Source organism: Cyclopterus lumpus, chromosome 20 (genome assembly GCF_009769545.1).
Source record: "Cyclopterus lumpus isolate fCycLum1 chromosome 20, fCycLum1.pri, whole genome shotgun sequence".
NCBI classification, from domain to species: domain Eukaryota; kingdom Metazoa; phylum Chordata; class Actinopteri; order Perciformes; family Cyclopteridae; genus Cyclopterus; species Cyclopterus lumpus.
In genome coordinates, this window is record NC_046985.1 from 5168492 (window position 1) to 5195435 (window position 26944).

At 44.3% G+C, this 26944-nt stretch overlaps 1 protein-coding gene across 2 annotated transcripts in view; it reads left to right on the forward strand.

The window, feature by feature from the left end:
- LOC117749474 (cadherin-7-like) overlaps positions 1–26944 on the forward strand; it is a 78687-nt gene that overhangs the window by 40997 nt on the left and 10746 nt on the right. For both annotated transcript variants that reach the window (XM_034560040.1, XM_034560041.1), the window contains 6 exons: positions 9030–9197; positions 11098–11285; positions 13381–13634; positions 14440–14576; positions 16779–16900; positions 25527–25644. In XM_034560040.1, coding sequence (XP_034415931.1) covers positions 9030–9197; positions 11098–11285; positions 13381–13634; positions 14440–14576; positions 16779–16900; positions 25527–25644 — 987 coding nt within the window. The remainder of the gene's footprint in view (positions 1–9029; positions 9198–11097; positions 11286–13380; positions 13635–14439; positions 14577–16778; positions 16901–25526; positions 25645–26944) is intronic.

Sequence of the window (26944 nt, forward strand, 5' to 3'; positions counted from 1 at the left end):
ACAAGCACTGAGTTTCAAAGAATGCAGCTGACGACCAAATCAGCAGCAGCCGAAATAAACTGCAAGATAAGATGTGAGGTAGTTTGTTGACTTGTGGGGTGTTTCAGCGGCGGTCCTCGCTACATCTTCATAGCTGGCTCATTAGCCGCGGCTTAGCTACTTCATGCCAAGCCTCTCTTGTGAGGGAACTGAAAAATATGGGCCGGGCCGTCGGCTTCACCCTGCGCTTCGGGAGCAACACATACACGCGGCGGGATTTGTATGAATGTAGTTGATGAACTGGTGAGAGCCACCGCAATGCAGGGATTCATGTTGGTTATTTCTCACACTGGGGCAGACACAGAAATATGAGAGAATGCTCCACGGCAAATACTCCACGGTGACCTGTGAGGTTCACTGTAAACATTCAATAAGCCTAACCGCTGGAAGAAAATAAAAGCATTCGAGAGAAATGATTTTATATATATATAGATATATGACAAGAAAGGAAATGACTTCCAACTGTGTTGGTATAATGGATGTGGTGTCTGAGGAGGAGAAGATGTTGTGAGCATCAACAGTACACTTAGCTGTGAAGTCTGCACAGTATACAGAATATCTATGTTGTTTTTCACTTTCTGGAGACGTTCGACTAATGAAGCCTCCCGCTGCAGCTTTCATTAGCACACATTTCGGTGTCTCCGTGTTTTTTGGGGGCGAACATTTACATGTTTTACGCCCTCTAAATAAAATAAAAAGGTTCCTCGTGGATACTCTTTAAGCTCCGACGGTTCCACTGGGACTTCTCTGAGGATGTACATCTTTGATTCTAAGTGATTCTTCATGGCTGCTTGAAGCTAAAGCTTCTGTGGGCTAATTAATGCGATCAAAACAAACGCTGCGGAACTTGTGACTTATTTGTGCTTTAATGTATTTTCTGCAAATAATTCCCCGCTGCACCTTTATAATTTTATAATCCAAGACAAAATATAGGTGGTTATTAGAAAAGCCATATAGGTAGAGTAGAGACGTTTATACAATACTAAATAATTAAAGTAATTTCCTTTCTGAACATTTCCAAGACTTCCATCTTCATTCATCTTTATTGATACTTGGCTGGGAGCATGTCGCTAAAGAGAGAGTCACAATATCTGGACATATTTGGACTAATTATCTTGACCTTTAGCACCAAATGCTTCGCTATGTTCACCAGCTAGCTGCTAGCAGTCTGCTGTTTGGAGCTAAGCAGGTAGCATTAAGGTGGTTTGCTATTTAGCAGCTAAATGCTCCACTACATTCACTCAGCTAAGGTGCCATATGTATCTGAGCGCTGTAGGATGTTGGACTGGTCGTGTGCGCTGGGGCCACACACCTAGAACCGTTCCCAAACACAGCAAAATAAGAAAAAAAAGTGTAAAAGAAATACAGGCAAAGGGCAGATCCAGATACTGCCATCCACTTCTAGTGAGTCATAAGTGATGATTGAGAAGGATTACTTTTGTTCAGCATAGCCTTTTATTTATTAAACTTCATTTGATCCACTTTCAAGAACTGAAGCCAAATGTTCAAAAGACATTTGGAGCAGATGACCTGAAAGATGATCCTCCTCCGAGGTCTTATTTGACTGAAACACTGGGACATCCAATTTCCCCTGATAAGACGCAACATATTCCCTGTATTGGCCCAAATGTGATGCTAACGCTGAGTATCGACATCTTCAACTCCTTCAACAATTCATTGTTAGCTTCCCGCTGCAGAGGCTACACAGGTCAATGAGGGCGGATTCCTGGCTCCAAGGTGTCCTTGAGCAAGACGCTGAACCCCCTCAACTTGCTACCAAAAGAAAAAGAAAGCTGTCTTATAAGTGTTTTTTTAAGTTTTGGACTGCAAAGTTGCTTTAAGCGTAAACCTTGAAGCTCACAGATAAATCCCAGCTTGGTACTCTTTCTGTAGGACCACAGCTGCTTTATTAACCTGTCAAACCAGAGGCAAACACACACACACACACACCTAAATGTGCACCCAGACACAGCCCTTGGGTACCCGCCAGCGCCTGGGCTTTCTGCCGTCCGTCTCTTCCTGACCACGACTGATTATACTTGGCTCTCCCTCCGTCCTCTTAGAACGACGATTGTAACTCGTGGATATGAGATGCAATATCGGTGTCAGAAATGAATAGCACGGGTGGCTGTCGGAGCGGTACGACTCCATGCGGGAAAGCCGGAAAGCATGAAGACGCGTAGTTTGTAACCTGAACGCCAACCGAGCGTAAAAACCCGGCTTACGGAACCGCAACTTGTGCGTCAAGGGGGAAATCCTGCAGGAGTTGTTACTGTCTCGAGGTCTCTGTTGGTTTGCGGAAGTTATTTTGATAGATTTCATTGTAGATTTTTGTCTTTATATTGCTCCCTGAAAAAGTACAAGACAAAACTGTAATTATTATAGAAGCATTATGAAGTGTTCACACGGTTCCCTTTGTCCTCGTCTTAATTTAGTTACCTTTCGAGAAGAACTTCCTTGGGGAAACATTTGTGCTATTAAAAAAAAATAAAAATGCTTTGCTGTTTTCCTGTTAAAAAGATCCTGTTGTGTCATCAACTTTTTCCTCTGCAGCCAGACCCCTTTTTTTTTTTACAAACTTTCCAACTTTTGTATTATATTTTTTTGGGGGGCGTCTATTTCTTTTTATTGGATTTGACCTGTTCTGAAAAAGCACTTAACACGCTCTCAAACGTGATTAAATCATCCAAAAGCTCCCCTTTTCTGCTATACTTGTTTTAAAATTAAATTAGAGTGATCACCGCGGAGAACTAAAAACGGGGGCCTCGTTCATCAAGGTCGAGTCCGAGCAGGTTTATTTCTAAACCAGGGAACTGCCAGAAACTTGACCACTCGCCTCCGGCTCTTCAATGATCTTTAACAAAGTTTGCGAGAACACTTGAACCCATCGCCGAGTCTCGAATTAGACTTCATGACACCAATACCAATTAGAGCGAGAGCAGACATTTATTTAAGTGATGCTCAAGTCTGCCCCATAAACTCTCCATTATACTCTCGTATCATGTTTTTCTTAGAGCCATCCAGCTCAATGACCAGAGCTCATACTTTCACAGCCTCAGTTGCTGAAGTGTTTTTCATTAAGCTAAGTGGGTTCTTTAAATCCCAAGGTTGATATTTCAAACGATTTGATGGGTTATGATTGCTTACTATAAGTGGCCTGTCTTCTCCTACACTAGAACTATCATCAGGCTCAATTGAACCTGCATTTCTGTTCAATTCTGACTCGAGGCCAATTATGAAAAACCTGAATTTCCACTGTTTCCACTATTGCACGCTATATTTAGCTAAAGTCAATTTCAGCGTGGCATCATTTGCCTTCTCCTTTTTTTTTCCAACGCAGAAATGCTAAATGCCAGAAAAATATGAACTGAACCGAATAATCGAAGCAGAATATTTTGTTATATAAAAATGATGCTTTTGAAATGCTGACATCTTTTGGGACAACGTTATCTCCGCTTCCCCTGCCTCTCCTCCTCTGTGGTTGGGTGTAAAAAAAAGACCCACTTAGATTATCCTTACAAAATAAAAATTAACCACTAAATTATAATATTTACTATTTACTTAAGATTGTGACTCTTCGGCATAAAGAGTTCTTTAAGAATATTTGGACTTTTACTTAATTTTCAATGCAGGACTGTTACCTGTTGAGTTTTTCCACACTGTAGGACTGCCAAAAGATTTCAATACTTCTTCCACCGTCGGGGAAAATAACCTCAGCAAAAGGCTTAAAAAGTAGAATTAAGACACGCCAATGACATTTTCTTTAATAGGCGTCATAAAAGTAACTAAAAGAATAGGCGTCATAAAAGTAAGTTGTCGCAACATTTTCGTCGTCCACTGCCGTGCAAGTTACCGGCTAACAACACTGAATTGCTCTCATTTTTCTCGAGTCAAGTCAGTGAAGAAATGTTTAACCGCGGCATGTTAGGGACAAAGTAAAACAGGACCCACTCACTGACTTATTAATGCCACAATATCTGAAGTCAGCTAACATTACCTAGCACAAGCTACTGCTGATACCAGACCAAGAAGCCAATGAAACAAGTGTCTTGTCTTTCAAAGGCATTAAAATCCCCACAGGTGGTGTACACATTGTCTCCGACCTGCTGCCTCGCCTGTGAAAGGGGGGAGCCACATTGTTTGTGTTAACGGTTAGTTTTGAACACATCGTCAATACCATGTATCTCACAGAAGACGCTCTGGGGGTGAGACGCCAGCTTTCTCGACAGCAGACCAGGATTGAGTGTTGTGGGATGAGCGTTCTTCTGTCTTTGGGAGCTACTAATTAGTCCCATTTGTAGCACACGCCTGGGCCATAGCGGAGGGTGACTTTGACAAAGTGCCTGGGCTGAAATACACTGTGAGCTCCACACTGCAATACTGCACTAGCGATTAAGTGGCAGAGGGCTAATGGTCAGGGGGTGGGGGATGATGCACGTGACCCGGTGTAAGGCGGGTAGCATCCTGTCATACTCTCGTCTAACAACTCTCTTTACTCCGGTTCTTAATCCCAAATTGAATCTACAAGGTGCCCTTGGGAAAAGTACTTAAATCCCGAATAGCGCCAATAACACGTAATGTCGGCAAAGTACATAAGTCGCGGCGCCTGAAGGTGCTAAGTTAAAACGGCATTTTGTAATATATATTGATTGATACCTCGCGGTTTAGTTTGAAGGTGACGCCGAAAAAAACGGTAAATGCCGTTAAGGACCGCGTTCTAATTGATGGCCGTCTCAAGGAGGTTTTGAGCAGCTGCCTCCAGCCCCGTGCGCCGCGGCGTTGTGGCAAGTCCTTCAGAGACAATTACCCGCGCACATTAACGCCGCTAAGCATGCACGCCTGCTCACCGGCCTCAATGGCTGGAATAACAAGAGATTGTGTTAGTAGAGACTGCCAGGTGACTGAATGAGAGGATTAATTAAAATCTGAAGGGGGGGTGGTGTTTAAGATCGTCTCGTAGCGACGCGAGTATGACGTCTGAATGTGACAGGCACTCAGCGGAGTGAAGCCTGGACGGACCGAGCTTTGTCTCTTCCCAGCCGGGGGGGAATCTAATTAAACCGAATACCCTCAAATAAAGGAAAAGGCCAGCTCCAATCCTTTGGCAATCATCACGTGTGAAGATGTGACGCAGAGGTCAGGAGGAGACGTGCCGGCTGTGATCAGCCTGTTATTATGGTATTATTTTTCTTTTTACCACCTTCTTTAAAAAGTGCACTTTGCACGAGACTCTTCGGGTGGCGACCGCAATGAATCGAGAAAATATTACATACAGCTTAAGGCTGGATATAAATCTGGCTGTCTCCAGTAATATAGAGAGGGAGATGCAATTTTTCAATTCTAATCACAAACAACAACACACCACCTGAATGTTTGGGCGCATTAACACGCTCCCTTTCAGCGTGTGTTCTGCAGTGTATATATAAATATATATATACAGGGTCCTTTGTGTTGTGGCCCTTTCAACCTGAGCAGGTATGGTGACCCGTGGTTCGAGCATGATGCTTGAATGTCACGCAGTAATGAACCACCTGGGCTGGAGGTTTTATTCCCAGTTTGTATGGCCTGTATTCGTGTTATGGGATCTAGTCTTTGTAAGTGGACCGCCTGAGGGCTCAGCAAAACACACACTGCACCCTTTGTGTTTAAGTGTTCATCACCTTCATCAGCACCTCTGATATAGCTGCACGACGCAGAGCCAGAGGGTTCCTCCGGTGTCTGCACTTTTATTTCCTCTTCCCCAAGACAAATGTCAAGCATCGGGGGGGCTTCAGCATGGGAGCGCGGCCCACCCGTCTGCCGCCAGTGGTGTGGAGACAGCTAGATAAATGCAGGGTTACAACGCGTCTGGCTCTCGCACCGGAAGGCGAAGGAGTCACGGCGCAATGCGAGGAGGCCGTGCCGAGATAGCGACAGCAGGATTTTTAATCATCGCCTCTCCCCGGGAATGACACCAGCGCCGCGCGGGGTAGCGGAGATGGGGGGGGGGGGGGGAGGAGGGAGGCTGGCGCCCAGCAGACAAACAACAGGCTCGCGACATCGGCGCGTGGATTAGCGGCGTCGCTCGGCGAGAACTATGTGTGCTTCTGGCCAGGCGGCGGGGGGAGAAACATGTCTCCTGTTTCTTTTTTTGGGAGGGAATCAGGATTCATGGCATCATTAACCACAGCCAATATGTCTCAGGCTCCAACACGCCAAGCTGATATTAAATAAGTATATCAGTTGCGTGTAAAGCCTGTCTATGGTTTAGTGAGAGAATTCATTTGTCTCACTGCTGGCTGGAGCTCAACATCTTCCTTTCTAGTTTATTTCACCTTTTTTCGGAGGCATCCATTGCAGCCGTTATTATAATCCAACCAGTATCCAGCTTCCTCCTCCGACTTACTTTTCTCAAATGTTTGTCCCTATGGCCGTGGGGGTATGGAATAAAGAAGAGAGAAGTCGTATTCTCTTTGCGTGTACCGGGTATTATGGGGAGCCTCGCCGGATTGAAGGCTCCGAGTAACCTTTTATGATGCGACTCAAGTAAACAGGGTTCACAGGTGTCGCCGCAGCAGGCACCAGAGCGGTGGTGGTGCTCTCTAATTGGCTATAAGGTTACACTGTGGGAAGAAGCCTCAGAGAAGTGGTCAAAGGATGGATGCGAGGGGACGGATGCGAGGGATAAATGGAGCAGATGGGTGAATATCCACAGCGCAGAGATGAATGTCTCAATTCTCAGCATAAAAGCACTAAAAAGGAAAGAAACGGATGACATGTTTTGTCATTGGGGCTTCACCAAAGGACAGGAAGGCAGCCTTGTTCTTCCCCGCTACTGCGTGACAACGTCCCTCTCTGTTTATTATTTGATACAGGACTGAAATGGCATGTTTTTTTGCAAGAGCAACAGCAACAGATTATTGCTTTATTGACCACCGTCATCTGAATGTAAGCCCACTGGCAGGGACTTGGTAGGAGAGAAAGTGGGCAGCTTACTATAATTTAGCTAACTGAGCCATTTAGTTACAGCAGCCAATAACAGTTTTCAGCTGGAGGGACTGTAATGACATTAATATAGGATGGCAGAAGAAGAAAATTAAACACTTAATGGAATTGTTTATTTTTCAAGTACACCCGCGGTTGACAGTCAAAACGGATCTTAATTTTTTCTCTTGAAGTCTTTTGACCCACTTTACTTGATTTGTTTGTCCTTCCTCCTCGGTTCCTGGATTGAGTTTAATTGCAAAAACTATGCCGAGTGTGCGTGTGCGTGTGTGTGCGTGTGTGTGTGTCTTCTTCAGAGTGAAAACACAGCACACATAGTATACATAGTGCTTGAATTGACCGTAATCATGCGAGTTTATCAGAAATCTGTCTCCTGGGGATTCCTCATCTAAAAACAACAGTGTTTTAATTCTTCCCCGAGAGATTGGACCCCAATTATACGTCAAATTTCAGGGTAATTTAAAGGATTATGAAGAAAAAAAATATTCAGGTACTAACTCTAAGCAACCGCCGCTCTTTGATCTGCTTCATCGGGCTGTGAATGCGATAAAGCAACTAAAAATGATAAGTTTATCCAGGAACTGTGTGCTTTGGCTTTGTGTGTTTCCTAATGAGCAATCTTCCATGTTCTGCGTGCATCTTTTATAAGTGCCGTTTAATGAATGAAACACACTGTGTGGTAAGTCATTAACTTTGAAAGCAACAGTGATTGCTTTTGAGGGATTAGGACATTTCTCCTCTTGCATTTAAATGCATTGTGTGTGTGTGTGTGTGTGGGGGGGGGGGGTAATTTTCCTGGAACGATCACCTTTTTCAGCCCAAAGATAAAGTTGAGATTGGAAAAAAATTGCATTAATGAAAAACAAAGCTTTTTAGTACGTTGTGCATGGGTGCCTAAGAGTAGCTGCTTCTTCATTGCAGCAGCTCAGGTACAAACCGATAAATGCATCTGTTGTCACATCTCAGATTTTCTTTTATTTCTGATGACGGATCAATCGTGACAGATGACGCCTCCCCTGGCGGCGAAGAAATGTCCCCTCGCATGCGCTCACTTTCCTGACAGCATCTTAACATTAAAGTCATCATACGTCGCTCCGCTAAACCGTTCGGAGTGACGGCACATTTCAGGGCACGGACGAGTCACAACTCATTGCTGCTGAGTCAACGAGCGACCGAGCTGGACGTCCGCCCGTTAACCTCGAGTATTGGAATCTGGTGATCACTACTTGGTTCGTGCGTCCATTTTTGACTTCGCTGAGCCGGGGCAGGAAGATGTATGCTTTGTATGCTTTTGTATTAAAACACTTTTTGGGGTGAGATGGAGACATTTAAACCAATTTCTGACCGCAAATCTTAAAAGAAAAAGATCTCGCAAAAATACGGATGAATAAAACTGAAATATAACTATTATTATTAGTGATTCCCTTTGTGCAAAGATTGTAGAGCTCAACTAATTTGAAAAAGAAATCACGATTCTTCATAAATAATAAAAAAAAGATTTCCCCACTGACTGAAATCCAGTAAAGAATGAGTGTAATTTAAAAAATAACGAGATATTGCTAATACTTTTTAAATTGTCTTTTGAGAACATATCAAGGCTGCCGAGTTTTCAATTCAAGTCGGGGAGATTTTATATCGGTGAAGACTGTGTGCACTTTACGAGGAGGCCTTCTATGAAATGACCCACAGCAGGTCATCACTCCTCAACCCACAGGATCTTTGTTTGATATGGTTTAGCACCATGTTTAAAGCACTTAAGGATGAAAAGCCAAGTCAATAATCGTGATCAATGATGAATCCACATACGATTGATCAGCAGACTTGCCGACCTCCAGACATCATAGATTTAATGATGCGGAGACATCCTATGATTTATGCTCAAGTGATATCTGGGGAAAAGTGTCATTCTTTCTGTTTGGTGGTTTAAGATGCTTTTTTCTATTCCACAATTTATGCTCGATGAAATATATATATATTATATATATATATATGCCTCTCTTCACCAGGTGTCATCAGAACCGCTCTGCCAAACATGGACCGGGAGACGAGGGACCAGTATGTGCTGGTCATCCAGGCCAAAGACATGGTGGGCCAGATGGGCGGCCTCTCCGGCACCACCTCCGTCACTGTCACGCTCACCGACGTCAACGACAACCCGCCTCGGTTCACTCACAGTAAGACTCCCCTCGTTCCTGATTTGTCCCTACGGGGTCAATTAAGCTTGACGTGCGCGGTACACCCGCGTGTTTTGCAACAGCTACTCAGCAATCAGCAGTAAAGCCATCAGCTCCGTGGTTCATTTGCATGTTTTCCTTGTTCCGGCTGAATGGGGCCTAAAGATCTATTATCGCCGGGAAAAAACCACTTGAACTCAGTGAACCAAATGAGGGCGCATACTTGGTACTGTATGTAATGGATGGTGCTACACACAGGCCCGGGCTGTTATTCCACCCTTGAAAGGAAATCATTGGAGAAAAAAATTAATGTAATGTGCGCTATTACTCTGCGTTGCAACAACACCTTTCCATGTGTGGTAGAATAAAGTTGAACAGAAAATACACTCATCAAATCTCCACCAGTAAACGTCCTCTCATCCCGCTGTCTAAAGGTCCGTTAGCTGCCGTCCAGACACAGTGTTCCTCTTTATCAGTGCGACCTCCCTCAATTTATATTTTCAACAAACATTTGGTCTTTTACAACTGAATTAAAAAGACCGGCCTTCCTGCAAGGTGTGCACCTCCGTGCTCTTGCTCTTCATCAGAGCCGGGGGGCTGCTGCTGCTTCGGCGTTCGATACCGGGATCAATCGGGCTGCGTTTTTTTCTTATTTTTTTTTCTTCTTATTTGTTGTCAGCCTATTTCACCGGGCTGCAAATGGTTTCCGGGGCCGTGCTTTAAGATTCAAAGGCACGCCGTGCCTCTCATGATAATCCGAAGCGTCCCGCCAATCGGATAGCCCAACCCCCACTGTCAGGCTGGTGCACTCCCCAATGGACTGCTATGAAGCCGGGGGGGTGGGGGGGGGAGAAAGGTTCAAGTCTGCACAACAAGTCATCAGTGGCGTTTTAACCCAGTGCTGTCGTGATAGGGGAAAAAAGAGACGTTGGAGGAGTTTGTGGCTCTCGCTCCTCCCGTTGCCCCTCACAGGGTCATGGGTCAGAATCAATAGACCATTATGGAGCATCCGAGCTGATAGAGAGCACAGTACCTTTCGCTGGTCCTTGAAGAAACGAGAGAAGAGGAGCCGAGGTTAGCTCGCATGAGCGGATAGACCGGGGAGGGGGGAGATGGGAAAAGAGGTAGTAGGTGCACGGGGCAAATCAGAGAGAGGAAAGCAATTCCTCGGTCTTTTAAAGAGCTGCTATTCCACGGCAAATTAAAAAGCCATTATAAAGATTACATGGCGGCAAACAATGTCAGGCAGATTAGCATTTAGACGGTGGCTGAGGGAGACACTGTGAGGAACACAGAAAGGTCTGGTAATGAGCTCCGCCATGGTGATTGGGGAGATTATGATTATGAATACGATTCCCTTCTTTATTCTTATAAGAGTACTTTAAATCCGAAGGGTCAGACAAAAGCCAAGGGAACACAATGGAGAGTTTTTGAGTAATAGAATCTTCAAGTGGACATTTCATCCCATGAAAGGTACCAAAAGGATCTTAGCATTGCTCTTGTTTTTGTTTTTTTTGGTGCAAGGGATAACTCATTACATCCAGGCAGCATTAAGGGAGCTTTATATGTTGCTAAATTTTCTCTCCCGTCTATTAAACCTGCGGATATGTGACGACTGAAATTGATTTTTGCTTTTCTTAATTGAATATCCAACGTATGCGTTGATATCGTCCACTGCCTATATGCTGCAGTATGAAGTGTAAGCAAAGCGCTTTATTCCTTGTGTGTCACAATTGCTGCCTGTCTGTGTTATGCAACATTAATATATTGAGGAGCCACACAGCTGAATCAAAGCTGAAGGGGGTATGAAAAGAAAAAAAGCCGAGCTGCTTGAAGGTGAGTTGGTGGTGAAATAAAGCACATCCATTACTAGCAGCCGCTCCTGTCCTTCCTCTTCCAGAAAACTATCAGTACACGGTGCCGGAGTCACTGCCGGTGCAATCTGTGGTGGCCAAAATCAGAGCGGCCGACGAGGATATCGGCTCCAACGCGGAGATGGACTACAGGATCATGGACGGAGACGGGCCCGGCATGTTCAACATAACAACGGACGAGAACACACAAGACGGGGTCATCATTCTCCTGAAGGTACTGCACATGGAACCGGATGAAAAACTAAAACACAGCCTCGTGCTTTTAAAGCCTCGCGCCGCGACTCTCTGGCACATAAATGGTGCAACACAGATTTACCGGCTGTTGGCGATCGTTTTGGATTATTGATGGACTAGTCCACATACAGTACACTGTAGTCTTTTTTCTACTTGCAAGAAGAAGAGATTACGACATCTTTCCTTCCAACTGGATGCCAACTGTTTTTTCCGTGTTAGTTCGTCACTACACTGTCGCTAACTCACAGATGTGAATGATTCCTAAAGCTCAACGTGAAATATTAAAGCAGGCCAAACCAACAATAAATTGATCCTATTACCAGGTATATTTCCAGTGGGGCCTGACAAGCTGAATCTTCTGTGCCATAGATCAAAAACGCATCAATGAGGCGCACTGTCGCACGGGGCCATGTGCTCCTTCATTACCATGAACCTGGAGACTGTAACTTATTTTGAGTCAATCCCACAGACAACATCCTGCAGCTGTAAATATTTACTAGAGCGCCAAATGTGTATTAATCCACAGCTGATAATAGCCCCTAACAAGTACATACATACTATTTACTCCGGTTTCAGTCACATTTCCTATGAATTAGAGTGTGCTGCTGTTTCAGAAAGACTTGGCCCTTTTTATATATTTTCCAAAAAGAAAATTACATATTTGTGACTAAATGTTTGAAGTATTTAGGAGGAAGGAATGGGCACGGGGCTGAGTGCACAGACAGCGATGGGGAGTCAGAAAGTATGAAGAGACTGCAGCTTTGTTGATTTTGGTCTTTTCATGGGATTTGGCACCGTGAGAAATATATATGAGTAACCCCGGCTTTGTACTTTTTCCTATTTGGATCTGTGGCGCATTGGATAGCACACCAGGATTGTAGGAGGATTGTAGTTCCCGCACAATAATTGATGTATTCTTTGGTTATAATGAACAGAACATAATGGCAATGAAACCATTCAAAATGTGTATATACTGGAGGAAAAAGACAACTGCCTTCTGGTTTCCCCTCCTCCTCGACTCACCTTGTTTCAATAGGTCTCCTACACCTTTAGATTAAGTGATAATCATTAATGATCAATCAGCATTGACTATCTCCGACACCTCGGATCGAAGAATACATCCCATGGTCACTCGAAGGTGTACTACCACGGTGGTCAGACCTGAAGGGAACGGAGACTTAAACACCTTTAAAAAAAACACTCCTGTCACCACGGGAACCGAGATGCTGTAAATAGCGTAATTGACATCCGCCTACAGAAAAAAAAAAAAATATATATATATATATAACATTGCTGAACCTGCTGCCACCGCGACCCGACCCCGGATAAGCGGGTGATAATGGATGGATGGATGGATATATATATAACATCTCAAGTTAAACGTGTCACAAAAGCCGCACATTCATTTACGCAGGAAAATGTGTTGCACATTCTTGCCTCACTTTCTGGCGCTGGTACATTTCATGGTTTCAGAGGACTGGGAATGGGCTCCTCGGGCCACGCGGATGTGACAGTCCACTGCCTTTTGTGGGAGGGCAGCCATTGTTGGACGCTCGCGATTCTCGTCAGATGGGGGACGATTTTTTTTTATCCTCTTTGTTTGTTTTGCAACAAACTCGTCGACATTGGAGAGAGTCGCTGGTGACGAAAGCGTTAAATCAACGTTCACTCTGCAGTCAGTACGTTATCCAGTTGCAACGGGGGAGTTCGATAAGCCAAGACAAAATGACAACGATATTTCAAAAGCATTTCTCTCTCTATGCTTTTCACCACATTTTGTGCCTTTCGTAAAAAATCAATAGTATTGCTTCACCGCATAAAGCAACTACAATCCATCAGCAAATGACTATAAGTTTGACTTTCCATCCACATCCTTAATTGGGATCAATATCTCTGTATTAATGATTCACAGACTTACATACATATATAAACTGTTCTTTTACCCTTGGCTATAAATGTGGAGTAGCCATAGCAGTTTAGTCTTCAAGTACATTTCCAACAAAGAACAATTGGACATTTTCTGATAAGAAAAAGAGAACATCTCTCACATATTTTGTGCATTCTGTGTCCCCCAGCCTCTCGACTTTGAGACAAAGAGCAGCTTCTTTCTAAGAATCGAGGCCACAAACAGGAATATCGACTCCAACTTCTTGAGCGCGGGCCCATTTAGCGACACCACATCGGTCAGGGTGACGGTGGACGACGTGAACGAGCCACCCGTCTTTTCCACGCCGCTTGGCAAGATGGTTGTTTCGGAAGACGCCAGGGTGGGCACCTCAATCGGGAGAGTCTCCGCCCACGACCCGGACACCTCCAACAACGCCATCAGGTAACCATTTACAACACGTGAAACTGTCTCTTCACTGTCACTTTTTCATAATCCACTTTTTCAAAAAAAGTGTGCAAACTAACTTTCCACAGCTGTTTGTTAGAGAACAAATGTGCTCTAAGAATCCCAAATGAAGCACCCCGAATCAAGTGAAGAAAATGAATGCGGCCGTATTCTATTCAACTGCTCCGCACAATCTGCAAACGCAGAATTCATAGACCCTCGAAGTTTCCCCCCCATGTGGCTGTCACAAAGACAATGCCAGATGGCAGGAAGGCCGAGGAGTGCAACATTTGCAAAAGTGAAATGCCATCTTAAACAAGAGAAGGGCATTCCTTCAGGAGGGTCAAGGCCCAGCACTTGTGTCGTGGCATTTGTGACTCAAAACAAGCACTCGTATTGGCAATCTGTGCGTTGTCACTCTCGAGATCCCCTTCTATGTTGCATTAATTGAATGGATATTGTGTGGTATTCATGCTTGGTCTGTTAGGATTGTTAGTAATCTTAATCAGAAAATCAAATTACTGCACCATTGTAGCTGTAAATTGCCTCTTTTTGCTCCTGTGAATGTTATCAGCGTCTGCAATATATTTCACTACATCTGTTGAAATTAAAATTATTGTGGAACTAATGCGGCCACAAGAGTCAAATTACATTGCATTGATTTTTTGTACAGTTAAATGGAAGAAATACATAATCTTTGACAAACTACTAAATAATAATATATAAATAAATACCACGATCCAAAAGCATTTTTTTTAAAGGTATTTTCTGCTGTGTGTAATGGTTGTGTATTTTTATCCAGGTACTCCATTGACAGAAACACAGACTTGGAGCGCTTCTTCAACGTGGACGCTCTGAGTGGGGTCATCAGCACGGCCAAGCCTCTGGACCGAGAGGCCAACTTGATCCATAACCTCACCGTCTTCGCCATCGACAGCCGTAAGTTTACTTGCAGAACGCATTCTCAAATGTGCCGTACCAGCCAGAGTTTACCGGTCACCGCTAAAAGCCCCGGTGGGTGTGTAGTTAGAGTTTGGAGGGGGTGCTGTCTTTTTTTAAATCTCACTAACTACCTTACTGCTAACAGTAGTAACCGCGTGATACTTTCAAGACCAAGGAGCATTTTATTAGCTTCCTACAGTCATTTGTGGGTTGAACGTCAGAAACGTCAGAAGCTCCAACAACCTCAGCCAATGGTACACAAGATATTAACGTTTGCTAAATTAATTAATTTGTCCTCATCTTAAAAGCCTTTACGAACTTTTACTTTGAAAATAAGAACAAGTAAGTAAGCTAAGCATCAAAACAGGCAGCATGAAATAGCAGTCTAATCATACATGTTTCTTTAAAGTACAAATAATAGCACTGACAAGCTCAACACTGTTTGTTTATCTACATTTTGTCTATAACTTGAGATCTTACAGACATTTATTTGTATTTTACAAGGTTCTCATTTCAACAGAAGCGTAAAATGTCAACACATTTCTGAATGGATCTCACGTTAGCTCAATTAGCTCGCCACAGCAGCTAATTTGCTAGCAACAGTCGTCAGTTCGGCCTGCAAAATCAATGGTTGCTGGCTAGAAACAAGCAGCCTGTTTTGTCTTTTTTTTTATTTGAAATTAGACCCCAAAAACCAAGACAATGTAGTGGTAAATCTGCCACCGGGAGCTGAGCGAATGGTCAGATACTTGTTGTGATCTCAGGTTTCATATACTTTGTCACTGTGACACTATCGTCTCTCTCCAGTTAGCCTCCTCATAATGTCCTATAGCCTTCTGTGCAGAGGGCAATGTTGGGGTTGTTGTAGGGCTGTCGGGGAATGTTAATTCACATACAAGACAGTCGACCTCCATGTGTCTATGAGCCGTGGGGACGAGATGCTGACTAAGAGTGGGCGATCTCACCCGCGGGTGAACTATGTTAATGTGATGTGAAGAAGTGCCGCCTGCCTTTATGATTATCTCTCGATGGCTCGAAGGACGCAGATTTTTTTCTTCTTCTTCTTCTTCTCAGCCTTCATACCATTTCACTTCCATCACACAAACACGATGGACAACGATCAACAGCACACGATCCTGCAGAGCTCTCCTACGACAGCTGCGTCACATCAGTACAAGTTTTAAAAAAAACAAACGCCAGCCTGGCAGTTCCTCTGCTTTCACATCGTCACGTTGAACACTGTGTTCATTTTTCTTCAAAACCTTTTTTGTTTGTATCCCCCTTTGCTTCAAAGATTTGTTTTTATTTACATCTAACGGCACACAGACACACCACTCGGTTGATTCCCGAGTGTGAGCGCTTGCCTGATATAGCAACAAAGAGAAGGCAGCATATAATAATAGCCATATGAAATGTCACAACGGTCCCTCATGCATGAGGTACTGGCTTCTGACTCACGGTGACATTGGGAGCCGTTTCCAGTCGAAAACATCTTTTGAGTTTATGGCCTGGCCACATAATCCACCGCCCTGTATGCCCGATCACAGTATTCATTTTTTTTCTCTTACTGAAGAGTGCAGGGACTCCTTAGTGGAGGGGTGACGTGCATTTTGAGCTGCACTCACTCACATTTCATCCGCTCTGGCCAGACCGCGGCAGTGATAAGCCTGTGGCCCGAGGCTCCGCGCGTCCTTTTTTTTTTTTAATCAACCGTCAAATCAGCCGGCACCGAATGTCAGCGCGTCATCTCTGGCTGCGGCGTGGCGGCGACGTCAGGCTTAATCATCATCTTGCACTCAGACTGCAGCCATTTAGCCATCAGTGAGTGTCAGGCAGACAAGAGGCGTGAAGCCCACAGAGCGAGATGGCTCGCCCCGCCCCCCCCCATCAGTCCTCCCCCCCCCCCCCCCCCCCCCGACAACAAGCCGGCACCGAGTGTAATCACTTTGGCTGATCCACAGCAGAGCGGGTAAGGACGCCAGCTGTTGGAGGTACACTGCATATTTCATTGCAACAGCACTTTCTTTCCCCCGCATCTCCTCCTCCTTTGTGATTAATTAAAACACACGAGAAAGATCAATATTCCATAAAATCGCCAACGTGCATCAAGGCAAAGTTAAGGCAGACTCAAAGTGTTTAAAAGAAAGTTTTCTGAACGCTCTTTCCGCTCTTCTCTCTTTTTTTGTGTTTCTCCTTCAGAGGATCCGACCCAAATTGGAAAAGGCATCGCCCTCATCACCGTGCAGGACATAAATGATAACGCTCCAGTCTTTGCCATAGACTATGAAACCATCCTCTGTGAGAACGCCATGCCAGGACAGGTAAGACCCTGAAATGTCTCCTGCAGTCCGTCCAGCTTCCCTTCCTCTTCTCTGCCCGCGCTCGCTTGAAGTTTGACTCACAGAGGCTCAAAGCCATTAAAACTCCTTTCTTGTTCCTCAAAATAAGTCCACCGTGCCACACATTCACTCCACGCCTCGAGTTCATCCCGGGGAGGGACGGCATCATTAGCATGAGGCACATCCTTAAGATTTAATAGCAAGTGTTGTAAGTGGTATCATTCATGGGAGATGTAACTCTCAAAGCCGACTGAATTAATGACAGCGCTTGACTGTCCGTGGTCCTAATCCACAATAATATCCCCACGTAATGTGATACCTCGTGATGGGAAGGATCGGTGCCGCGGTTTGACTTTCTTTTCCGAGGTTGTGTGTAATGAAAAAAAAAATCACCAAAAGAAAAGGGACCCCGGAGAGATTTGGGGGCTTTAAGACGATGCGATCCAGGAGAAGAAGCTGCAGCCATGCGTCGCCCCCCACCCCCCTTCTTCGTGTTTAGCATTCGGCTTCATTGTCGCTAAATGACTCGCGTGTCTGCGTCGGCGGTCGGCGATTCGTCTGCTCTCGGCATTTGGAAAATACAATCAAGAGGCGTGAAGTGTAAAGGAGGCGTGTAGTCGTGAATAAGTACAATTGATCAGAATGATGCATCGTATTGCAAAATGGCTATTAGGCCCTTTTTTTTTTTTAAATACGCTATTTGCATTAATATCTCAGAGTTGTTTTGTCACCGTGCTCACGGGAGGGTGAACAAATTTCATTTGCGAAAAAACAAGAGGCTATATTTCACTTTTTTTGTTCTCTCTCTCTCTCTGCGCTTGATGCTTGACCACAGCGTGGAGCCTCACAGGTGGAGCTTTCTGGGGGGTTGCTGTTGTGTTGAATTTTTCTGTTTGTCTCTTATTTGTGTTGTTCGGACTTTAAAAGATCGGTAAAACAAAAGAGAAAAAAAACCTGAATGAAGTTCAGTGCTTACGATTCAACCTACCTTGAGGTGTTTCTGAATCTATATTTAATTAGTCAGATTCCAGCCGCAGGCTACAGAGTATTTGTTGAAATAAACATCGCCTCCACATTAGTTGCCATCATTATTGAAGAATGCGTTTTCTACCACAGCCGAATGTCTATTTTTGGTTAATGATGCTGCCACTTATCTTGAGATGAGGGTCGTTGCTCAGTAATATCAAACGTAGAGCTTCCCTAGCAACCATCTATCGCCCATCAACACACCCTGACTTTCAAATACAACAGATAACTTGTACATTTCTCCACCACTAGCAATCTGATGAATTATGTCGCAGAGCCTATATGACGACACTGAAACAAAGTAATTCCCCGACAATCATAACCGGCCCCGAGGACACGGCAACAGCCGCGGCCCCGTGACAGCATCATCAGCAGGAAAAAAGGTGCAGCATATCTGTAATTACTCAGCTGAAGCGGACAGATTGTTTACTCAACGCCAGCGATGGCTGGAGCTGTGAGGTAAGCCATCGGTGGAGCTCGGAGCCACCACCGCTGAGAAGCCTGGTGACGGAGGCCTCTGTCCTCATCCGCCCGGCGAGAAGACGTGCTGCATTTCAAATGCTCTCCGCATCGTCTGGAAGCGGTGCAGCCAGAACACGAGCCGCTGTAGCTGCCGGCTAGTTTTTAAACCGGGTGATTAGTGTCTGTGGTTGTGGGTTGTTTTTAAACCTCCTTTGCATTCGACTGATGCATTTAGTGAATTAGCTGCAGCAGGCGTTTAGCTAGCGTTGAGGTTAGCTAGGTAGTTGGCAAGTTAGTAACTTGACTTGGATCATGGCTCAAAGAACTGAATTTTAATGAGAAATAAGTTCGGGGGAGTTATTATAAAATACAAACAAGCACGTCATTGCTCTTTGTCTCTCTCATGTTGACTTCATCACATGGTCACGCCTTCTTTATGTGAATTAATGACATTTGAAATGTGTTTTTTACATATTATAAAAACATGTGAAGTTGTTAATGGGACTGCTTACATATTTAAAAGAGGTGTGTCATTGTCATGAAAATGTGTAACATATTGTAAAACATTATAAAAAAATACGGCGACCGATTGGGTACTTTTTGCTAACATTTGCTAAGTGAAAAAAAAAAAGAAGGATCAATACAAAAAGCACAAAAAGACAAGAGAAATTTATGTTTTTAATATTTCGAAAACGTTCATGTGAATGTTACACATTGATATTCAGATATTTCACATGTGAAACTTCCCCAAAAAATCTTTTTTTACGTTTATTTATTCCTGCAACCACAATAAAGCCCAAAAAGCACATCCGACTTCATGACGTGTGTTTTACATGCAATATATTTTCTACATGAAATATCGGAAAATCATGAGCCGATTCCATGCAAACGTACAGTTTTCAAAATAAAACGTAAATTCAGGTTTCCCTTGTGAAGTGCGCTTCCTCATCACCTTCACCTTACTGCCCGACTGAACGACAGGAAGTGTTCTCATTTATATTTTTTCCCCGACCCAATTTCTATTAAACCCCACTCAAATAGGCACCACTGAAGAGCACCAGCAGGGATTTGCACCTCCCGTCTGAATAATGAAGGCAGGCGAAATGGAAATTTCATGATGAAATGTTCACCCCCCCCCCAAAAAAACCCCTTTGTCTTTTTCACAGCTGCGAGATGAAATAATAACATTTGCCAGTTGGGGTCGACTCTGTGGCTCCGTAGCACAGATTAACAGGGAGTGCATGGGATGGAGTAACCTGCCATTTTTTCAGGACTAATTAAGGTTGTCTCGTGGCACTGGCTCTCTCCAGAGATGCCACTTGTTACGGTTCATCGGTGCGTCTGTCTGCTGCCATAATACTAATTGATATTATGATGGGGTGGACATGGCAGGGGCAGCAGGAGAGAGGGGGGGAGGGGGGGGGGGGGGGTCACGTTGTACACTCACTTCAGTGTAACCATTACATACATGAGTGGACTTGGCATTCTGTTGCCCCCAATCTGCTCCACTGCCCCTCCATGAACTCCTGCAGCATCCCCGAGGAGGCCCAGCATCCTCCGGAGGTTCATGAATGTTGGGTAGTCAAGAACAGGTTGAGAGAGAGAGACGGGAGGCATAAATATGTTCTTAAAAAAAGAAAGAAGGAACCAGTTGGTAGTTTCTTCCTTTTCTTTCATTCCTTTTTCATTCCTTTTCTTTTTTTTCATTGTAGCTTTTTTTTGGGGGGAAAAAATTAATTTAGTAATTTGTGATTTTGGGCCACAAATTGTCAACACGTAAAGAGTCGTAGCCCTTTTTCAACATGATACCTTCTGTTTGCGTTCCCTAAAGCGTTACAAGAACTATACTTCCAAACCTCGGAGCATGATTATCCCACAAAATAAGGCAAAGAATAATCCTAAAGATCCTTTATATTTACATATTGCTCGTGCCCCTTTATACTTTGAAAACTCTTGATCAAAAATACATATAGTGTCCTCTCCCGTGACTTCTCCCTAATCAAAACTTTACTTAACGCCTCGGCTGTCAACACCAATCACACAAACACAATAAACATCTTCACGCCTCCCGTCTTCATTCAAATGATCAGTTTTATTAAGAGTGTTGCATCGAAGGTGGGAGATGAAAACGGGGGGACGGGGAAAGGATTAGTGCGTCTGTTCTATTAAAACACGGAGAACATGTAATCTCACATCTCACCGGGAGATCACTTTAGCCTCGATGGCTTCAGCCCGTCAGGATCAGGCCAACAAAACATTTATTCAGACCAATCAATGTGAAACGGGAGCGCCGGCTCGCGGAGAATGAAACCAGATTGAAAGATGACTTTTCTCAAATTGTACATATTGACTGCCACGACAAAGTATTTGCGTGTGTGTGTGTGTGTGTGTGTGTGTGTGTGTGTGTGTGTGTGTGTGTGTGTGATGACAGCGGGGTGGAATGTGTGAGCGGGTGCTGTTGATCCGTTACTTCACAAAGTTCTGGGTGTCACATGTGGGTGATGTTTGGGTCGTCGATGTCATTGGAAAGGTGTGAAAAAACGCAGGATCACCTCTCCCCCCCCCCCCCCCCCGGTGGCAGCCGCAGACATGGCAACAACTGTTTGATGCAACGCTTTTTAAGTGGCTGGCTCGGATTTTGATGTGAGACTCATCCCGGTTGACTTTTGAATCACAGTCTTAAGACAAATATTAACACGCTGCATATTTCAGAGGAGTAGAAAAAGAGTATATTTCAAACTGAAAATGCAGCGCGGTCTGCTGGTGTCTGGAGGAACGTGGTCTGGTGGAGCGTGGTCTGGAGGAGCGTGGTCTGGAGGAGCGTGGTCTGGAGGAGCGTGGTCTGGAGGAGCGTGGTCTGGAGGAACGTGGTCTGGAGGAACGTGGTCTGGTGGAACGTGGTCTGGAGGAGCGTGGTCTGGAGGAACGTGGTCTGGAGGAGCGTGGTCTGGAGGAGCGTGGTCTGGAGGAGCGTGGTCTGGTGGAGCGCGGTCTGGAGGAACGTGGTCTGGTGGAGCGTGGTCTGGAGGAGCGTGGTCTGGAGGAACGTGGTCTGGTGGAGCGTAGTCTGGTGGAGCGTAGTCTGGAGGAACGTGGTCTGGAGGAGCGTGGTCTGGTGGAACGTGGTCTGGAGGAGCGTGGTCTGGAGGAACGTGGTCTGGAGGAACGTGGTCTGGAGGAGCGTGGTCTGGAGGAGCGTGGTCTGGAGGAGCGTGGTCTGGAGGAGCGTGGTCTGGTGGAGCGTGGTCTGGTGGAGCGTAGTCTGGTGGAGCGTAGTCTGGAGGAACGTGGTCTGGAGGAGCGTGGTCTGGTGGAACGTGGTCTGGAGGAGCGTGGTCTGGAGGAACGTGGTCTGGAGGAACGTGGTCTGGAGGAGCGTGGTCTGGAGGAGCGTGGTCTGGAGGAGCGTGGTCTGGAGGAACGTGGTCTGGTGGAGCGTGGTCTGGTGGAGCGTGGTCTGGTGGAGCGTGGTCTGGAGGAGCGCGGTCTGGAGGAACGCGGTCTGGTGGAGCGCGGTCTGGAGGAACGCAGTCTGGAGGAACGCGGTCTGGAGGAACGTGGTCTGGAGGAACGCGGTCTGGAGGAACGCGGTCTGGAGGAACGTGGTCTGGAGGAACGTGGTCTGGTGGAGCGTGGTCTGGAGGAACGCGGTCTGGAGGAACGCGGTCTGGTGGAGCGTAGTCTGGAGGAACGCGGTCTGGAGGAACGTGGTCTGGTGGAGCGTGGTCTGGTGGATGATATCGGGAGGATACCTGAACGGTCGTCCCGATGGCCGGTGGAGGAGAACACATGGACACTTCTTCATTTAACTGAATGTTGCATCTGATCAATACTATACGAACACATTCCAGTTATAGAGTCTGTTTTTTTCTTCTTTTTTGGTTGTTGCAAACTATTGTTTAGATACGCGAATACGACGTGGAAAGGAAATATTTCAGAGTAAAATATCCCGCTCGGTATGTATCTTGGTAAAAAATTTAAATAATAAAAAAAGAAAAATCAGTTGACGATCAATTTGTACATCATTATAATTATATATATAATATATATATTTTTTTTTTTTTACTCCGCTTTGTTTCAGAGTTTGCAAGTCAAATATTTTTGGGAATCTGAGTGTTTACAATTTGAAATGATCTGTCTTTTTTTTTTACCACATGTTTTCATCACATGGCAGATGTCCTTATGTTTGAGATAAAAGTAGAAAATCTAATATCAGTCACCGCAAGATGACAAATGTGTGTGTGTGTGTGTGTGTGTGTGTGTGTCTCTGTTGTTTGCACATTCTCCTCCTCCTCCTCCTCCTCCTCCTCCTCCTCAGCGACAAACAGAGACACCTTTGTCCTTTTTATATCCCTTTTGATCTGATGTGCAGCCGATGTGTACACTCCCCAAAAGAAAAGAAAAAAAACACCTCTAATTCTGTTGATTCATGGGCCTCCTCGGTCTTGCCTCGCGACAGGCACCAGTCTGCCGCCGCCGTTAACGTCTCTCAGCCGGAATTTATGTCTCCATCCGAAGCCTCTCTCCTCCCGTCTGCTACTCAACCCATTAGAGAATATCCCCACCAAAGGTTCTCAGGAGCGCCTTGCATCAGAGCCCCGCTAATGAAAGGCATTATACATTACAAAGTGTTTGATTTAAGGATGATTTACAGTCCTCTCCCTCAGCAGAGGGGAAATAGAAAGAAAGAAGAAGAAAAAAACCTTACTAGAGATAAGCTCCGAATCCATCTGCAATATTCAAAGGACATCAAAGAGTTGAAATTGTGTGTGTAGGATTCATCGCCACAAAGCGAAGGTTTTCTATCAGATGGGGGAAGATTTCCATAACAGAGTGAGAGACGCATGTGAGTTATTATGATCCCTGAATCAATGGCAGCTTTCATGATATGCAGCACACACGGCGTGTTTAGGTGCTCAGCGGTTGTGGCACCGACGTGGCGCTGACACAAACATCAATTCTGTCTGTATATATACACAGATATGCTCAAATGTTCTTGAGCGGGAGCAGATAACCTCCCCCCCCCCCTTTTTCTTTTTTTATTTTTCGCATTTCTGCTTCGCATATGAATTGATTCCCCTCGCGCTGCAATACCAAAAAAAAAACAGAAAAATAGCACTTACAGCCTACTTTGTGATTTACTTTGGGTGATGAAAGAGCAACTATTTTAATTTTTTTGTTAAACAAGAGTAAAATATTCATATTATTCACCCCCTGCCTGCCAGTTTTAATAATTGGCAGGATGTGGGTTTTTTTTGCCACCTACACCAAAACCCCTAATACCTGACAGCTTGTAACCAGCAGCATTTAATCACAGCTGACAACTGATAATCCACGTCTCAGCGCTGATGGATCATTTGCTTTTATTTATTTTGTCCTCTTCCTTTCGCCCCACGTTATTTACGTTTTCATAATTATTTTTATTTTTTTGTCTTGATGTTTGACGCAGATGTCCATATGGCGTGTTCGACTGTTCGTGTGTGATATGCTGCTCCCTGTACAGCATGTACCCACTTAGATTCCTCTTCTTTTTCTTCTTCCCTTCTTCCTGCTGCACAGAAGAAATGAATGCGGTTGTTTATTTATTTATCTCAAAAGAGCGCGCTTGATTTTTTTTGTCCGATAGCACATTTGTATGAATGAGAAAATGATTACAGCACATGCTGGCGGGTGTAAAATAAATTGGATTATTTTTGGGTAATTTGATTTTTTTCCGCATTATTTATAGATGTCAACACTGCTATACGATAAAAAGGGAGGAAGATTCTGTGTAGTCCAAATAAAGTGGGCCCGAAAAACAAATAGCGTTCACTTGTTTAACTCGGAGATATGAAATGCGCGTCTCCCGTCGCCTTCGAGCAATAACAGTTCTTATCTTGAGTCGTTTTCATACTTGTAATAATAAAGTGGGAATGTCTGTTGTTTCTGCTCAGGATACATAAATGCATTATGCTATGCAGTCAGAGGAATGTGTTTATTTCATGCAGGTGTATGTGCTTTAGTGATTAGAGTGAGAAGAATGTGTGTAATATTCATTAACCCTTTACGAGTCTTCTCAAGTGGAGGAGCGCCTTTTTATTTAAATAGGCCACCCCCCCTTCCAAAAAAAAATATGACGACTTTGTAATAATTTTCAAAAAACTTGTCGGTAAAACTTCTTTACAAATCTTGAAAAATTGCCGTGGGATATCTGATTATAAACTGTTGTCAGTATTATAAATGAGTTATTTCATTGTGTATTTGATGTCTTTGCTATATAGTTTTATACTTATTAGGTGGAGATATAGCCACTACTGAGATACATTCCAGGTTAATGCTGAAATATAAGATTAAAAAAAACCAATTTAAACATATTAACATATTAGAAGTGTTATTAACATAAATAGAAGTGTGTAGGAAAAACTTCTAAGTATACGAACTAGCGATGGCTCAGAAAAGTGACCAGAACATGTATTTTACTTTATTAAAATGGAGAAAAATTAATGCTTTTACTGTAACCTGGCTTCTCTATGGTTCGGTGGATTTTTGGTGGTAAGACCACGAAAGACCATCTCAACTATTTGGTAGAGGCTAATAATTGGTGGACAGCTGGGAAAAACACAATATTATTAGATTGTTCTTGTCATTGCCCAAAGGAGAACAATGTAATGCAAAAGAAACCCAAAAAAACATGTTTTTTCTGGGTTGGGACCATTATTTCACTCAATGGATGTCATGGTCTGAGGTATCGGGACAAAGAGAATAGTCGCCGGACAATAATTTGCTTCAGAAGAAATCACTTCCCAAAGGGAAAACACTTCATCCCTAAGAGGTTGCCACGCTCTTGCCAAATAAGCACTCACTGCACTCGGAGGGATAAATGACGCAAAATCCCAGAGCCAAACATTATAAAACAAATCAATCACAATCAAGTTGATTTTCTCTAGTCCACTCACACCACTGCTCGGGCCTTCTTTTTTTCCAAGAAAGATTTATGTAAATAAATTCACGACGGGGTAGGAAAAGCGATGCATGCGCCAAAACGCTTTTCCCCTTAAACCGACACCATCGTTCTTACGTCGTGCACGCAAACGAGATGACTGCTCTTGAATGTCTTGTTGTTTCTACCTGTCGTCCTCAGGTGATCCAGACGGTCAGCGCGGTCGATAAGGACGAACTTCTGAGCGGACACCGCTTTTATTTCGCCCTCGCCGCACCCGTCGCCGGCAACCTCAACTTCACCCTGCGTGACAACAAAGGTAAACCAACATGCACCTGGTGTTACTGGGACTCTGGGATGAGAGTGGAGACATTTTTCTTCTCTTTTTTTTTTTTTTGCAGAAAGATTCCCACAGAAAAACGGCAATTGCAGGGAATCTGTAAAAGTCAGAGAAAGCACAGAGTTCAATATCAACTCATAAAAAAGTTTTAAAAAATCAGAACATTAATGATCTGGCCTTCTGTTGGCAGGTAATGCTAGTTGGTTTATTTAAATCTATAGTGTGAAGATTCAGTAGTCTTAGTTTTAAAAAAATTACGTTTTTTTTTTTCAAAATAAAAGTTTTTTGAGTGGACTTTTTAATTCATTTTGCAGAAACTGAGGTCTGTGGATTACATTGAAGCCTCATTAGCATGCAATCTTTAAATGGGCAGTATGTAGGATAGAAAGGAGAAGAAAAGTATTGGTGCAAACTGCTGAGAAGTACTGAAAAATAGTGATATGAATATAGAATATAGGCCATAAGGCCTCGGCCATACTTCATTCAAGGCTAGTCTCTATTATACTCCGTGCAGGTTTCTCCTCTCAGGTAAACCAACATTTTTAAAGCTCCTCAAAGTTCTCCCATTTCTTTCCCCCATCTGCGTCCGGGTAGTTACGAAATGTTGGATGAAAAAAAAACCTACCACAGGGATGAAGGTCAGATGGTGAAACGGGTATTAAACTGCATTTTTCTTTTTTATGTGGTCTTAAAAAGCTGTGAAAAAGAAAACTGGAGTCAGTCATCAATTAAATAATTACGCTCCACGTCCAGCACCTAGTCAAAGCCCCACGTCTCAGATCAGCCGCGTTGCGTCCAGCTGCTGAATCAGTTCTCCCTTGAGAACATTGCCAGTGGCCCTTCAGAGTCCGTAATGGGTGTTGGTCGAGTCAGGTACGGTCTATTTGCTGCTTACTTCCTCTGAATTGAGCCTGGGAGCAATGCAATTGACACGTTGGACATTGGTCACTCTGTCTCTCTCTCTCTCTCTCTCTCCATCCGCCCCGAATCTGGACAAAAATCTACTCTGCAATCTGACTCGGAGAGAAGAAGCACAGAGTAAGCCGGCGCCCCCCCCCGGCGTGCCCGGCCGTGCCAAATGAAACCATAATTCTCTGCCGTGACAATGCCCTCGCTGGCCTTTTTCTGTAATTGTTTATCAAAAAACTGAATACAAAGACAAACTTTTTCTTCTGCGGTAACCGGAGCACATCTGAGACTCGCGCGCTACAATGGGCGACAGCAGGATCTCCATGTGCGAGATCACAGGACGGCTCCGACCTCGACACACAGGCTGGAA